The sequence below is a fragment of the Apteryx rowi genome, unplaced genomic scaffold (genome assembly GCF_003343035.1).
Source record: "Apteryx rowi isolate R43461 unplaced genomic scaffold, aptRow1 scaffold_469, whole genome shotgun sequence".
In the NCBI taxonomy this organism is placed as follows: Eukaryota; Metazoa; Chordata; class Aves; order Apterygiformes; family Apterygidae; genus Apteryx; species Apteryx rowi.
In genome coordinates, this window is record NW_020450726.1 from 291530 (window position 1) to 308898 (window position 17369).

At 39.8% G+C, this 17369-nt stretch overlaps 1 protein-coding gene across 7 annotated transcripts in view; it reads right to left on the minus strand.

The window, feature by feature from the left end:
• The window catches only part of TRIO (trio Rho guanine nucleotide exchange factor), a 254157-nt gene that overhangs the window by 146418 nt on the left and 90370 nt on the right, over positions 1–17369 (minus strand). For all 7 annotated transcript variants that reach the window (XM_026077921.1, XM_026077922.1, XM_026077923.1 and 4 more), the window contains 3 exons: positions 8464–8655; positions 8179–8310; positions 3908–4138 (listed from right to left, as the gene is read on the minus strand). In XM_026077921.1, the coding sequence (XP_025933706.1) occupies positions 3908–4138; positions 8179–8310; positions 8464–8655 (555 nt within the window). The remainder of the gene's footprint in view (positions 1–3907; positions 4139–8178; positions 8311–8463; positions 8656–17369) is intronic.

A 17369-nucleotide genomic window follows, 5' to 3' on the forward strand; every position in this document is an offset into this window, starting at 1 on the left:
GGATTTTTTCAACAATTGAATGCAACAGCCAATTTATGATCTGACTCTTTTCAATACCCTCTTTTTGGCAATAATATACAGACCAACTTGGAGCTAGATTTTTTGGCATGTTTATGTTATCCAAGGTGACATCTCAGAATTCTGTTCAGTTTAAGACTGTCTTAGGTTTACACATTTCATTTTTTCAGATTTGCTGTAATGTACATCTTACCTACTACTTTTAAATATTTCATGTGCTACTTTCCTTACTAACTGCTCCATGAAATTTGCAGATGATTCTTGATATGCGTAGTTAGCATCATAATGGTTTTGGTAATTTGGAAAGCGCCACTAGAAACTTGTTCCCAATACTGAACATACAAAACAGGGAAAAAAACGTTTTCTAAGGTGGAGGTTACACAAAATGAGGTACCAGCCCAACACGTCCAAATCCCTTCTGCAACTCAACTCAGTCAGTCACTTAACACATCCATAAACTGATTTATTTCACTAACCCAGTAGAAAATTAACCCAGGAGAGCTAAGAGGAGAAAAGCACAGACTCATGTTGAATGACAGTTATGAATTCACTTACAAAGCATTTGGTTGCTTGCCACTCTGTGCTATTTAACTATAAACAGTGGAAGAGAACTGCACTTAGTTTATTTTGACATGAAAAAATACATTTAACTTTACTGATGATAATAAAAGAGATTTTCACATTAGTTCTTAAATTTGGCTAGACAATCTTAATTGAATTTGTTAAGGTTTGAACAAGGACTAACAAACTTGAAAGAATGTGCAATTGCAGATGAAAATATTTTAGAAAGTTTCTTTGGAGCTCTTCATAACCATGCCAGAATTGTCTTGGATATAAACTTAAACAAGTATCTCAAAAGCAAATAATTTCACACACTGAATGGTGTCAAGGATTATTCAATTAAAGAGCTAAAGTTTCTTATGTAAATCAGATGATCTGATAACCATTTTGCTTTTCTTTTGTGGAAAAAAAAAAAATTGTCCAAGACCACTTTTTTTCCTGTAGATTTTTAAAAGTGAGGGAGCTACAAATTGCCAGAGGGAGGTTATTGCAGAGATGTATCATTATATGCTTGCCATCTTCCTTAAGGCATCTGCTGTTGGCTACTATTAGGTGTACCTGTTTTATCTGGCATGGATGTTGAGTTATTGCCTTAGCATGCTGTAGCATGATCTCCACTGAAACATAAGTAACTATGAAAAGTTGTATTTCTAGAGGGAACAATACCCACAACTTGCATTGCGATCTGCTACAAGGCAGTGTCCAAAATACACCGATACCTAAAGCTGACTTAAAGTAACATAACATACTACCACATAGAACATTTCATAAGCGTCCAAAGTGGATGTTAATAGCCATTACAGGGATAAACCAAAGGCAATCCAGTCTCAGACAGTCATCACTAGCAGATGTTAAGGGAAGGGCTTAGGAACATGGCAAACATGTCCTACTTCACTGACCCAGGGGCTCTATCTTTGTATTTAAAATTTACTTTGAAAACTGAAGTGGTTGATAACGCTGTGCATTAGCACCAGAGGCTGCAGCTTCACATCATAAAGAGGATATCTTAATGCCAGATCTGCCTTGCAAAGCATACAGAGAAACCAGAGGCATAAACAGGAAGAAAGAGAAATTCCTCCAACCAATAGATAAGGCACGTACTGAATAATGAGCCTAGATGGAGCAATCCTCGAGCTGATTGTTCACGCTGAACATTTCTGGTACACCCTCAGTCCACACATGTGATTTGGGTAACACGTTCTTGATACTGGAGGTTATAAAAATGAGTGAAGGTGTACACTTCAGTGTTTTGATGCCCCTGATTATTTGATGCTAAACAAATTGGTTCCAGGATCTGGTTTGTCTCATACAGAGAGAAGATGAAGACATTACTGTCTTCATCCAGCTTCTTGCTGAAGAACCTGGTAGTGATTCTACAATGACCTGAGTCTGGTGAAAGGTTACTTGAAGTTTAAAGAACAAAGCAATCTTAGAGCTAACTCTTGCACGCAGAAGCCATGTGACACTAGACTCCTGAACTAGGAAGGAGCATAAAATGACAATTCCCTACAAACGTTTTATGAGTCCCAAGGTAGTAAAAGCAAAGAGTAGGATCAGCATGGTAAGACTCACTGTAGCATTTAATGAACACCATCCATCCACAGGAAAAACTGCCTGCAGCCTGACCCACAGGCCTGAAACCTATTGAATCATGCATCTGGCAAACAACCTCAGGAGGTCACTTGGCCTGAGTTGCCTAAGTCAGTCCTTCCTAGACTGAATTCAAATGAGAGGAGAAAGTTCCAGGACTCAGTCCACACCTGCTGGCACTAGAGTACAGCTGAAAGCACCTATACTATCCCCTACAAAAATCAAACCACTATGTTCATTTCAGTTTCTGAAGAATGCTCATGAAGCCTGTTAAATTTAAGAGGCAATTCCTTTGTGGACTGTGCCTCATCAGTTTTGACAAGTGCCCTTCACTGGCTACTTACACAAGTAGAGGCACTGGATCCTCCTGACTAGCTACTATTGATGCAATGACCTTGATGAAGGGCCTCTAGGATTTATACAACACCATCACAATGTTCCCAGTTTTGTTCTCTGTGCCTTTCCTGATCATTCTTAGCATTCACTCTGCTTTTCCTTTTTTGCCAGCCAACATTTTTTTCATGCATTTCCCCATTCTTTGTCACATCTGACTGTTGAGAAGTTGGGCAACTAACTGCCTTTTCATATTTGCATTTTAAAAAAAATTTTTACATTAAAAATTACAAATAATTTTATACTTAATTCAGTAGTTAAGTAACTTTTTTCCACCTTTCCTTGACTTACAGGAAAAGATAGACACTCAGTATATAGAAATCTGAGCTATCAAGGTTGCTTCCCCCTATCTCCCACTAAGTCTGTCAACTACTGCGAATAATTGAAACCAGGCTTCTCTACTCCCAACAGCATGCACACAGCATTTGCTTGCAACAGGTGACTACAAGAAATTTGATTTGAAGATAAAGTGGAACTAATTTGGAAGAAACAAGATTATTTTAAACAGAATGTATGACTGGATATTTAAAATCCACAGTCAGAAGCTCTTGATTTGTGAACACCTTTATATTGCACTGAAAGACCATGATCAGCAGAAATTAGTCATCTTAACTTTTTATAAAGAGAAGCTATTAAAAAATAAATTATGAATTTCTCTGTTAAATGCAGCTTAAGGCAAACATTTTCTGTTTATTAAAAATGCTTTAACAAAGGAGTTCTGTACAGCTTTGCCTTTTTAAGCTAGATCAATATCAGAGATATTAATGTATTTAACTACTAAATTTTATGCATGTCATCACAGTAAGAGAAGTATGGCAGTTAATAATCATTTATTCAAGAACAAAGTCATTGTCATAAAGTAATCTTATCTGTAATTTTTACACCACTTTAGTATATTACTCTCACATTTTCCAAAAAAAAAAAAAAAAAAATCAATTAAGTATTACTGAGGATTTGACACACAAAATTTGTTACAGAAGAAACACTAATTTTTTGCATGCTACTACAAGTCTTTCCAACCCTTCAAGTCCAGAACTTTCCTTTACCTAGAATGTGAATAGCAGCTTCCAGCACAAGCTTAGAACAGCTTTTGTCTAGAATAAAAATCTCTTTCATCCTATCTGAATTCAAGTGAATAAAAGAAGGTACAAATATATTTTCTAGCCGTAACAGTGAGTCTCCTCTGAGAGGAGGAGATTCAGTTCATCAGTTCTATGCAGCTATTCAACTGTTGAGTAAAAGAATACAGGGTCCAGCAGTCAAAACTCACCTGCCAACACAACCCAGGTTCAAATCATAGCCTGGCAGATGGAAAGCCATGTAGACATCATGAAATAAAACCTACCTGTTGAACGTCCTGTTGAAAAACACAGAGTTGAAGCCGCTGGTGCAAGCGGACCTTCCGATGCTGCCAAATGTTTTCCAGCTGGCGCTGGTGGTGCAGTACTTCATGGATAACGTCCAGAACATGATGAACTGCTTTTGAGTAGTTGGCAGAGGCAGTGAGGGAATCAGAGCTGCCAGGAGTCAAAGGTCTCTGAAGTTTGTCAAGCAGTGACTTTCCATCTTGGCTCACCTGACCATCAGAAGGGATGCAAAATTATTCGTCTGGCCAAAGTTTGTCAGACTATCCTTCCGTCTCCCCCTGCCCCCATTTTAGGTTTCTTTAAGAACTTGGGGAGCAGTGATGGGGACATTTTATTGCAGGTACGATTATGTGCTGCTGTTATAAAAATCTATATTTTTATATCCTCCCTCTATGTAAGACAATTTTAAGCAGCAGCAACTTTCTAAATAACAACCTGTCTTTCTAGTACCTTAAGAGTGATTTTTCTTAACAGTAATTTTTTCAAAGAGGTCAGGGCTAACTTAGAATAAGCGTTCTCCTTCATCTCTCTCTCTCCAGCTCTGTAGTCAAATGACCTAAAATTAAGCATTTGAGCAGAACTGCCCTCCCAGGAATATCTCTCTCCCCTTTCATCCACTGCGAAGGGGAAAAAGGAAGTTATTTTCTATAAGCTAATGTTAAATTCATCAACAGATTTAAACCAAGAGATATGAACTTGGGGCAATTTTTGATTTTACATATATTACAACTTTTAAATTATTACCATACAAGTAAGCCAAAACCAAACTGATATTACGACAAACTTAAAGCCAGTTAAATCACTTAAAACCTTTCCATGCAACACAGAAATATATTCTTTTGCAAAACGTGTTTGACTACGGATGTTGATAAGGAACATATTAGTCATTTCTAGCTGTTGTCTTCTCTAATCCAAACCACAGCAAAAATATTGGGATTTATGCTGCATACTAATTAAAAAGCAGTAATCCTACTTCATCTGGTCACTGTTAATATTTAACAGTTGTTAAGGTTGTTGAAAGCTTTTTTCATTGCTGTTTAACTATTCTGCCACTTTCAGCATGAAGCTCAAAAGAACTATTACAATTTGGTATTACTTAGCTAATTGTAAAGAACTTTTCTAACTGCTCATGTGACAGGCAGGAAAAATTCATCCAAAACCACAAGAATGAGAGAAAAACAATAGTGGTACTCCATTAAATCAAGATCATCTCACAAACATAAAATGTGTCAAGGCTTTTCTCTAGCAGCTATTTTCAATGATTTTCACTGATTTTAGCTGAGATCACATTTAAAGATTGCTATTCAATAGTCAGATCAGATCAAAGTTCTCTTCTAATAAGTAGTTTAAAGAGTGTCTATTTCTCAGTTCTCATTTAAGCTTGTCCCTTTGAGTAACAAGTATCAACAAAGAGAATGAGGCACACTTGGAAAAGCAGCACCTATAAAGTCAAGTCAGATAGGAAAAGAGTATAATCCATTCTGGTTGTTACTATGATGACGACTTTTCCCTTCTGCATCCTAAGCAGTTATCTAGTACAAGTTTTGTCTTCCAAACATTTCAGAAAAATAGACTTCCATTATTTATCAAGAATCCATGAAATTCAGGAAAAAGTAAGTGTGACGGTCCCTTGATCTGATTTGTTCGTCATCTTGACAACCAAATAACCATGCACATCTGCTCCTTGCAGGAGTCAACACAGTAAAGTCTTCTTCCTTTCCAGTGCGTGACTACCCTAACATTTCAGCCAAGTATATGACTTAATTTAAGGCACAGCTCTTAGTTTTTCAAGCACACCAGTTATCTAAGCTTGTAAGCCAGTAAGTTACTTTTCTAGTAACACACAGTAATTATCCTCAGTAATTAGACTCAGTCTAGTCTTAAAAGCATTTACTCTCTTTAAAATCACTGTCTCTAAGTCGTGTTGTCAAGACATCACAATTTAATGCGAATGACTAAGTGTTAGCTTTTCTGTGGTGTTCCCCTCTCTTTCTCCTCACTGTTCATTCATCACAAAATGAAAGGAGCTCCATGCTGCAAGAGAAACTAAGTCATATGCCTAAGTGATAAGCAGCAGTGCTATAACACCTTTACAAAAAAGGACAACTCAATCAATCTTCAAAAAGGAATGCATGTTTAAATAAGGGGAAGCAAAATCTCTTCTGTTTAAAGGAGGAACATGACTTGTCCATACACATACAACTATTATTTCTCCACAAATTCTGATAGCTAAAGAATAAGCTATGGCTTTAATACACGAGGAAAAACGATGACCTGAAATCAGAAGAAAGGGACCTAGGTGTGGGGGTTTTTTGTTTTTGTTTTTGATAAAATGCCTCGCTGTGCCAAAGTCAAAAGCTACAGCTTTGAAATGCTAAACAAATTTTCAGGGTGTTTGCCAGAGCAACCCTACCATCTACCCATCTAATTTATTTGCACTATGTATCACCAGGAAGCAAACAGTGCTTAGTATGGTAATCCACAGCACTTGTTTACGCTTAACAGCTCCCCCCCTTTTTTTTTAAACCAGTGATGTGACTGAATCAAACTGTTTATGTTCAGCGTTTTATGATCATTATCCCAGACAGCCCTAACCTTTTTATTCCTTGCCGCACTTCTCTGGGAGCTTGCACCTCAGATTGCCTCTTTTCATGTTTGTCTACTGCAAACATGCTACATCTCTCTCCCTTGTTCTAAAAAGAGATTCTCTCAATGAACAGAAGTTACAATGAAGAAACCTTCCTACAGAACACACATTCAAGAATGAGTTAAAACAGGTATCTGTAGTAAGAACCCTAAGTTTTATCGCCAAAGGTGTGCTTCAGTACGTCATGAAATCAGTTATCATAGCAAGCTGGCATGTAATCAGGAATGGGGGTGTCACTGTATGTTTCACACAAAAAGAACAATTAACACAAACTCTGAGCACCTGACTGATGGATAAAGCAGCTGCTGCAGGCCCTAYGATGGCAGATGTTCAGAAAGTCCATTTTTGATACATGAACAACAGGACTGATCATCAGCTCTGATTTTACACTCCTTTACTGCTGTCCATGTAAAATGTGAATTGAGTTACACTTTAGTTGCCTGTAATAGTGCTGATTCATCAGAAAATAGTTTCATTTCATTATGCAATGTATAAATCACAAATCATTATTTCATTCCAACACCATCTCCTTTTAATAGGTGCAAGCTGTAGGCCTAAGCTGTCTTGTGTCCACCAATCTTTTTTTACCTTGATTTAAATCAAATGCATATTTTTACATAGCTTTCACTGGAACAGAAGCTACTTTATTTAATCCAAATTCAACCGATGCTATTCTAACACCAAAAGACTCCAACAACATTATTCTGTGGTGTTAACAACCCTGACAAAAGAAAGTAAGAAAAGCTCAACAGAAAAAGCAGAAATGCCCTGTTAGCAAACTGTGAAGTCAATACCCATTTGATTTCTCACTTTGSCTAACTGAAGAGAGAGAACTTAAAAGAGAATTCAAAACTTGCAGGAAAACAATGGATACTTTAGTCATCATTTTCTAGGCTACCTTAAGAATAAGCATTTCTTTCTAAGTTGTATTTATAACTACTAGATATACCAAGAAGCATTCTCCATCTTAAAAGCATGTCATTAGGTTCAAAATCCAAGATTAGAGCAGCAACATAGGATATGCTAATCTTATGAATGCTGAGTGCATATGCATGCTGGCTCATTTAAGTGCCTTTCAGGCTGGCAGAACTAAGTATTTAACTTCTGGTTTGTCAAGTGACATTCTTTGAAGGTTAAGGCTTTTTTGAAAGACAATTTCAGAAACAGATTTTCAAAACACACTTAAAGCAATCCATGCCAACAGAATGCTTTCCCAAAGAATACCCAGCTGCTTTCCATGCAAATAAATAATTTAATGATAGTACCGTATTGCTATTAAAAGGTAGTAATATGCAAATGCAAATTAAACATACTTAGTACACTGCATGAGTTGCTTGTATCAGGCAAGTCTGCAAAAACAGTATTATGGTCTCATCTTGCCTTTTAAGTTTCATTCAGAAGACTAAGAGGAAGACTTAAAACTTGCATTTAAATTTGAACAGCAGCAGCAAAATCCAGAATACTAAATTAAGAGGGACAGCCTGGCACTTAAGTTTCAAACTAATGCACTATGCAACATGTTCCAGCAATTCGTGACCCAGCCTTAATATTACACCGTTTTACTAGAAACAAGTCAGCAACCTAAAGAAACAAGCTATTTACCTCAGAGTAAGCCAAGGTAATATGCTCATATATCCCTTGATGATGATGGATGGCATCTTCTAAGTCTTGCAGTTCAGAGGGAAGCTCCACTTCACCACAGGCTTTACACCAGGAATCCACATTGCTCATGTACTGAAACAGAGAAAAGACCTGCTTAACTTTGGGTTCTACCAATAAGTAAACGTACATTAGAAACACGCAAAAGGAGTACCATCTGCATGATGGCCACTGAAAAGACTCCTCTTAAGTGACAACCTCTTGTTGGTTCCCTCCCCATTTACTAACCTGTTCAGCTTTCTGATGGAAGATAGAGGACATATCCAGTAAGGTGCTACGTTCATCCAAGGCTGCAGCAAATGCCTTCCACTCTTGCTCCAGCTGACTCGCAATCTGTTTTATCTGTTGCGAGGCGTAATGGCCAGACTCAACCAGGCGATTTGCTACCGACATGATGCGGTTTATGTTTACGTACACATTCTATGGAGAAGAGGAGAAGGAAAAAATTAGCGTAGGTTAGGAGACCCCTTAAATACATGGGCATAGCTCTACAAAATTACAGTAGTGCTTAACAAACTAAACCTGGTCTTATTTGCAAAGTTTTTGCATGCCTGACATGGAAATCTTGGTGTATAATGTAGCAGCCTGTCTGCATTGCTGACAATGACACACAACTTGAAATGACCAGAGTCTCATGCTAACATCAATGGCCAGCTTAAGCAAAGTTACATTACACAAAGACTCATTATTACAAGGAAGAGGAAAAGCTGACCATACTTCACAACAGCATATCAATAAGAATTTTTATTGATGTTTAAATCAGCAAGACATTCAGACACACAATACAGAAAATTAAAAGTATAATTAGTAAGCACTATATCTATCCTTGATATGTACATGTGGAACACCACTCTGTGCTACAGATCTTTACATTGTCTCCTGAAACCATTTATACTCTTTAAATAAAAGGAGTAAAACTTTAGAACTCAAAGTTTACTTTGAGTTTATTCAAGAAATTTTATTTTCCTACCACTATATTGACCCAGAGCTAACACTGAAAACTAAACAAAGTAGGTCAAAGACCAGAAAGATTCTCTAGCATGTTGTCACTACTCAGTGATGGCTCTTAGTCACTCTGATTTTCTTTCCTTTTAACTCACGCATTTTGGCATATAGTATCTAATATCTGTTCTTCATTCTGTATGAACAAACAATATTTTTCAAAGGAAGCAATCAAGTGTTTCCAATTCCTGCAAAGCCAGAAACAAGCTTAGCTTCATCACCAAAAGCTTTCTGAGTAGCTCTTCCAGAGCTATATTTACAGAATGCTGCACTGACAGTTCTTTCAATTGGGCTCGCTCTCATACCTTTGGAATGAAATTCTTGGAATCGCAAATAGTTGAGGTTGGCAGAGACCTCTGGAGATTGCCTTGTCCACTTCTCAAGGCAGGGTCAACTAGAGCAGGTTGACCAGTTGGGTTTTGAATATCTCCAAGAATGGAGAGTCCACAACTTCTCTGGGCAACCTGTTCCAGTGTTTGGTCACCCTTAGAGCAAAAAAAAAGGTTTTTCTAACATTTAAATGGAATCTCCTGTATTTTGATTTGTGCCCATTGCCTCTTGTCCTTTCACTGAGCACCACTGAGAAGAGTCYGGCTCCATCTTTTTTTACTGCCTGTCATTAGATATTTATGCATTTCTTTACATATACATATATGTAAGAGAGAAGACTAAGGGGGGATATATATATATATATATATATATATATATATAATATAATATATAAGCCCCTCAGTCTTCTCTTCTCCAGGCTGAACAGTCCCAGCTCTCTCAGCCTCTCCTCATATGACAGATGCTTCAATCCCTTAATCATCTTAGCAGCCCTTTACCGAAATTGCTCCAGTAGCTCCATCTCTCTCTTGTATTGGGGAGCCTAGAACTGGACACACTACTCCAGGTGTGGCTTCAACAGGGCTCAGTAGAGGGGAAGAATCACCTCCCTCGACCTGCTGGCAACATGCTTTCTAACGAAGCCCAGGATGATAGTGGTTTTCGTTGGTACAAGGGTACATTGCTGGTTCGTGTTCAACTTGGTGTCTGCCAGGACCCTTCTCCGCAAAGCTGTTCTTGAGCCAGTCAGCCTGCAGCCTTTACTGGTGCATGGGGTTACTCTTCCCCAGGTGCAGGACTTGACATTTCCCTCTATTGAACTTCATGAGGTTCCCCTCTGCCTATTTCTCCAGCCTGCCAAGGTCCCTCTGAATGGCAGCACAATCATCTGGCGTATCAAATACTCCTCCCCACTGCCACCCCTCCACCCCCCCTTTTTTTTTTTTAAATCACCTACAAGCTTGTTGAGGGTGCGCTCTGTTCCATTATCCATACTATTAATGAAGACACTAAACAGTATTGGACCCTGTACTGACCCCTCATGGGACACCACTAGTGACTGGCCTCCAGCTGGACACTGTGCTGATGATCACAACCCTCTGAGCCCAGCAGTTCAGCTAGTTTACAGTCCTCCTCACTGTCCATCTATCTAGCCTTCATTGTTTTGTCTATGAAGATGTTGGGGGGGGGGGGGCACTGTCAAAAGCCTCACTAAAGTCAAGACAAATAACATCCACTGCTCTCCCCTCATCCACCAAGCCAGTCACCTCATCATAAAAGTCTATCTGGTTGGTTAAGCATTATTTCCCCTTCATAAATTCATGCTGACTTCTCCCAGTCACCTTCTTGTCCTTCACATATTTGGAAATAGTTTCCAGGGGGATTTGCTCCATTACCTTCCCAGGGACTGAAGAGTGGCTGAGCAGCCTGTAGTTCCCCATACCCTCCTTCTTGCCTTTCTTAGAGAGAGAGGTGACATTTGCTCCCGTCCAGTCCTCTGAATTCTTTCTCAATCACCATGACCCTTCAAAGACAATCAAGAGTGGCTTCGCAGTGACATTGGCCAGTTCCCTCAGCACTCATGGGTGCATGCCATTAGGGYCCATAGATCTTACCTAAGGGTAAGTCCTTCTGCTCCAGACTTCCCACTGGTCTTAAGAGGCCTGGGATTTCTCTGCCTTCTCTGTGTCCTTTGTTACCAGGGCCCCTGGCCCATTCAGCAGTGGGTCCACATTTTCCCTAGCCTTTCTTTTACTGCTGATGTAAATGTTGAAGCCGTTCCTGTTGCCCACTACATCCTTCACCAGATTCAACTCCAGGTGGGCTTTAGCTTTCCTAAATCTATCCTTGCATGCTCAGTCAGTGTCTCTATGCAGGATGTATCCTATATAGATGACAATAGGTGGTGATACATCCTGGGGCACCTGTTCCTCCTTTTACTTTTATGCTTCCTTTTTCTGTTTGAGCTTAGGCAGGAGCTCCTTGCGCATCCATGCAGGTCTCCCGCTGCCTTTGCTTGATTTTCTTCTTGTTGGGATGGACCATTCTTGAGTTTGGAGAAGGTGATCCCTGAAAATCAACCAGCTCCACTGGACCTCTCTTCTCTCCAGGGCCATAGCCCATGGGGTTCTTCCAAGCACATCTCTGAAAAAGACAAAGTCTGCTCTTCTGAAGTCCGGGGTTGTGATCCTGCTYAATGCCTTCCTCACGCCTCGCATGATCCTTAACTMCACCATCTCATGGTCACCACAGCCAATGCAGCCCTGACCTTCACATCCCCAATCAGTTCTTCCTTGTTTGTAGGAATTGGGTCCAGAGTGCCTCCCCCCATTGGCTCCTTGATCACCTGAGTTAAGAAGTTGTCATCAATGCACTCCAGAAGACTTCTGGATTGCTTGTGCCCTGCTGTGTTGCTCCTCCAGCAGATATCGAGCTGGTTAAAGTCCAGGACCTGCAAACATGAGACTTCTTCCAGTTATCTGGAGAAGGCCTCATGTACTACTTCTTCCTAATCAGGTGGTCTGTAGCAGACACCCACCTCAATGTCACCATTTTGGTCTGTCTATTAAATCCTGACCCATAAGCTCTCAGTTGGCTCATCATCCATCCCAAAGCAGAGCTCCATGCATTCCTATTGCTCTCTCACATAAAGGACAATTCCTACTGATTCCTCCTGTTTGTTCCCTATGCTGCATTCATTAGCATACAAGTACTTCAGAGAGGGACCCAGTCATGCTGATTTTGCAGAAAGGGTATGACTGCTTTTCCCATAATGCTGTCCCATAGGCTCTTCCTTATTTATGTGCATATGCATGGGGCTTCAGCCCTGTCTTTGCTGATTACAACATCCCTGCTGTTCATATCACCTCATACCCTTGGCTTGCCAAACTTTCCCTACCAGGTTGGCCAGCCTGTTGTCAAAGATACTTTTGCACCACTTAGGTGGATTCCATCTCTTCCAAGTAGTCCGTCTTCAAAGAGGGTCCCATGGTCATAGAAACCAAAACCTTGTGGCCAATATGGGCTATGCAGCCAATTGTTGACCAGCAGGATCCAGTCATCCTCATGTCCTTCCCCCTCACTGGAAGGGCTGAGAACGCTACCTGGGCCCCCTTGCCCTTGATCATCACCAGAGCCATATGGTCATGCTTGATACTTTCAGGTCACCCCTAGCTGTATCCTTGAAGCTCATGTAGAAAAACAGGAGGAAGTAATAGCCTGAGGGCCAGACAAGCCTTGGCAGTCTTTCTGCAGTGTCCCAAATCTGAGCTCCCAGCAAGCCTCCTTAGACAACAGGTCAGGTTTGCAAATAGGGGCCTCCGTCTCCTGCAGCAGGGAGTCTCCCACTACTAACACTTGTTACTTCCTCCTGGTGCTGCTACTTGGCTCAGGCTCAGCTGACTCAGATGACTCATTTGACAGAGTTCCCAGCCACTTCTCTACTACCAGGGCACTGAACCTATACTTCAAAGTCGCAAATCTTGAGGTGGAGCAAGAGCCTTCCTCCTGGTGCCAGAAGCCAGTTTTCAACTTTCAGCAAGCATCATTGACAGGTGAGTGAAGAGTTAACAGGACTGAAGAAGTTTGCCAATTGATATGCACAAGAACTGATATGTGCAAAGCTGTTGAACAGAGGAGTTAACAGGACTAAAGAAGTCTACTAACCAATATGCGTAAGAATTGATATGTGCAAGGCTGTGGAATAGAAGAATTAACAAGACTGAAGAAGTCTGCCACCTGGAATCTGCACGGACCCCCGGGGAGGGAAGAAACAATATGGAGGTATTGTGATCTTGCCTCGCTAGCAGGGTCCTCCCAAGCAGACAAACAGACAGTCCTGTGATTGCGAAACTTGCTAAAAGTCAGCAAAAGCAGTGTTTGCCCAGAGCCCCAGCCATATAAAAAGAGACTTGGGAGCTAGGAGAGTTTGAGCAGGGACCTGAATGGGACCTGATCATCCTCTCCGGCTGGACCGTGAGTACTCCGCCCCCCCCCCCCTTTTCCTGGGACGCTAGGTTAAGGTAAGTCCTCGAGGTTCAGAGTCCTCTCACTAGGAGAGTGAACAAGAAAGCTTTCAAGTAGGGATAAGCAGTGCTTCCAGTTAATAGTGCAGTAACCAACGGTTTTGGGTTATCCTTTCTAAATTAGTAATCGACGGTTTTGTGTTATCCTTTCTAAATTAGTAATCGCATTATTTTAATGGATGTTACTAATCCAAAAGCTTGTGTGAGGAAATAAACATTTTTCTTATTACATTACTGTCTCAGTCGTTGCTATCGAACCTTCATAGCGTGACAGTCATGAAAGCTTTCATCTCCCAAACAGATATGCACAGACATTGCATGCCCCTCCTTCAGTACAGTTGAAGGTTCAGGCTCTTAAAGCAGCAGGGTCTCAGAGGAGAGCCAGTTGATCTCTTTCTCATCATCTCTGATGCTGTGCAGTCTGCTGACTTCCTTCTGCAGCTCTTTAATTCAGCAACACAGATCTTCAACAACCACAGATCTCCTGCAAGCTAGAAGACTGTCTCCTACTGCCCCAGCCTCAGCAAGAGGTCCCAGGCCATTCCCCTAGGCTTGATCATGCTGACTCATTGGAGTGGTAATTGAAACAGGTCTCTTAATTGTAACTATATGCATGTACACAAGTGTGAATGTAAAGGTTTTCCTGACACAGCCAACACCTCAGTTGGTCCACTTAATCGAGCATAGCAGTATCATGTTGTCTATTCTTTCCTCACTAATTCAACACCTCCATCCCCCCCCTTCTTTTTAAATTTTGCCCCACATCTATGTTTTCTTCTTAAGCACAGCAGAACAACTGAAAGAACAGAGCTGTTATTTCCAACATACTTCAAAAGACTGGAGAGCACTTGGGCCTATTAAAGTGTACGTGGCATAAATGCCAGACTGCTAAATGAATCTAGAAAGCCATTAAATGGTCTTTATAGTGGTGTGACAAATGGCAAGTCAAGAGAGAAAAGAATCAAGGCTATACTAGAATGCCATTTGAACTATTTGTATATCCTATTAAAAGAATTTCTGAAGTTCTGGGGTGTCAATTAGACATTAACGACAGGAAAGACTAGCACCATAAATGTGTAAATGTGTAAATCAAAACAAATCTGTGGTTAACATGCATGCAGCTTCCCATGGCAATCTGGCTTTACAAGTGTGGAAGAATATTCCCTGTAGCTGTACAAATACGAATTAATATGCTGAAGCCTGAACACTTTCCAAGCTATGAATATCACATTTCTTTCCTCAAAAAAATCCTATAGTAATCTCATCAAATTTTTCCTCCACTATCATATCCCTAATTATCTATCAACTGAACATTTAAGTTTCAGCATTTTAGAATGCAGAAGAACCAGATTTAGTTAAGGAGGACRAGAATCTCAAATAGTAACGGACTAGAACTGGACTGTCTTTAACTTGTTACCTTGAAAGGTAACAAATGTCAGATTTCTAAACAGGCAGGTTCACTGTTATTATTACATGACAAATGCATATTCTGTGCACTACTTCAGAAACACTGTTCCAAGAAAGCTGGTGTTCGTTCTCTTGGATCCAGAGGCTTATTTATCACATGGGTTTACAAGCTCGTTTTAGTTAAAGCAGCAACAGCTATCAGGTGATAACTGTTATAGACTTCTTTTAAGCTATGTCATTTAGATCATGCAATTCTGCCTGAAATAGATGCAGCTTCTAAACTTTTATCAGCTGTCAAGAAAAGCAAAGGGCTGAAGTGATACTTCATTTCTTTCATTGTGTTACACATGGAGAACTGATGACTATTGTAAAAAAACTTAAAAGGGAACAAAACCAAGATCATTCAAGTTAGTATATTACAGTATTACTTAGTACATTTATTTTCTCTCTCTCTCTCACACACACAATGCCCTTTAGTTAGAAGCTGAAAAGACACCTTACAATATCTGGAAAGCTCCTCATTGCAGAATTATTCTCTAAAGGGAGTAGTATATATATTAAAAAATATATATTGCTCAGCAAGTCAACACAGATCAGCAGCCTAACACAGGCTGTAGTGCACTGTGTCATTCTTTGGTGCATGCCTGAAAGGCATGTACACAGGGGAAAATACAGGTGACAGCCTGCCAGTTTAAATGAGCTTCCATCATATCCAGTACAAAATAAAGCTGGCAGATGCCCTGAATGTTCTATTTTATTTTGATTTTCCTAGACTAAGGAACAAACAGGAGCATTCTGACGCAGAGACTATTAAGCATTCAATGTTAAAAAGAAAAAACACCCCAATGACATGGCCTACAAGCATCATACCTGGCATCTTTATTTTTGTATACATATATATATATACACACACACGCACACACACTGTAATGAGTTATAAACTATTCAACTGTTATGAGAATACTTTCTCACAGGATCCATGTTTCAATTCACCTGCCACTTCACACACAAGTGGCCACTGTTAAAAGGTATAGCATTAATGTATGAAGTAATACTTGCTTTAATGATTTAAATGTTTTCTAAAACCTTCTTCTCTCTCTTGCAACAGCATTGAAACTCAGTTTGGGAATCCAAATTTCAAAATATGCAGGACTGCAGGGCTACAGAACAACTAAAGGCATCACCTGGTCTTTTCCCTTGAACAAAAATAAGATCAGCAGCATCCAGACTACAATCAAGGAAAGTGTCTAACCTGTTCTTCAACTACAAGGATCTTCTAGTTATTCTTAGGTAACTATTTAACTATTATCTACACTAGAACAAGCTAAATATAACTTCATCTTACTCTTCCTCTCTTCAAATTTATCATCTTACTTTCCTACATTTTTCATGGTGGACCTGGTGAACCTTACTGCAAGACTACTATAGCCCACACAGCCCTCCTTCTTCCTCCCTTACTTTTCACTTTTTAACTTTCTCACAGGACTCCCATGACATCAACCTCTCCTTACAACCACGTAATTTTTATCCAGATGCTCCCCATTATGCCATTAAGCATGGTGCTCCAAACTAGACCTAGTTCTCCAGAAGGACAAGCTGGAATAAGAGTAATTTCTTCACAAACCTTAAAGTACAATACTCCCAGTAAGTATCAAAAGTGAAGTAAGATTTGCTGCTTTTGCTGTAACACCATTGCCAATTTCTTCAGCTCATGATCCACTAACATGCATGTTCTTGTTACTCTACCAACACCTCACCAGCTGATTACTTTTTCGAATTTGTTTCTGTGCTTCTTCCTTCTTGTACCACATCTAGTCTATTCTATTTCATCCTGTTGACTTCAGAGTGCTCTTCAAACCTGGAAACAGTCTGAACTCACCTTGCATTTTCAGTCTCTTCTCAGGTTGGTGGCATCCAAACTTTTCATTTTAATATTAAACTGCATTGGCACGAGAAAGAATCCCTTATGGAAATGCACTTAGAACATACTCCCAGTTTGACAAGGATCCACAGCTGTGCATTCCCTGTACAGGGAATCTAGGGGCACCAAAAATACCTGGTTTGTTTAAATTAACATTATTCAGAACTACCAGAAAATTGACTGAGTACATTATACCTACTGTTCTGCCCCATTCCCAATTTGGAAGTCTTTATCCTGTCAGATAAGGATGTTAGATGGGTTGGACAGTTGACGGATTTGACCATTTAACTTTTATTTAGTTAGTTTTACCAAAAACCCTGCTTCAGTAATCTATCTATTAGCTTAAAAAAAAAAAAAAAAAAAAACTATGTTAGAAAATATAGTGTACTGTTATCCACCATTTTGCAAGAAGTCCTTTGTAAAAATCCTGCATTTCAAGGCTGTCTGAGAAA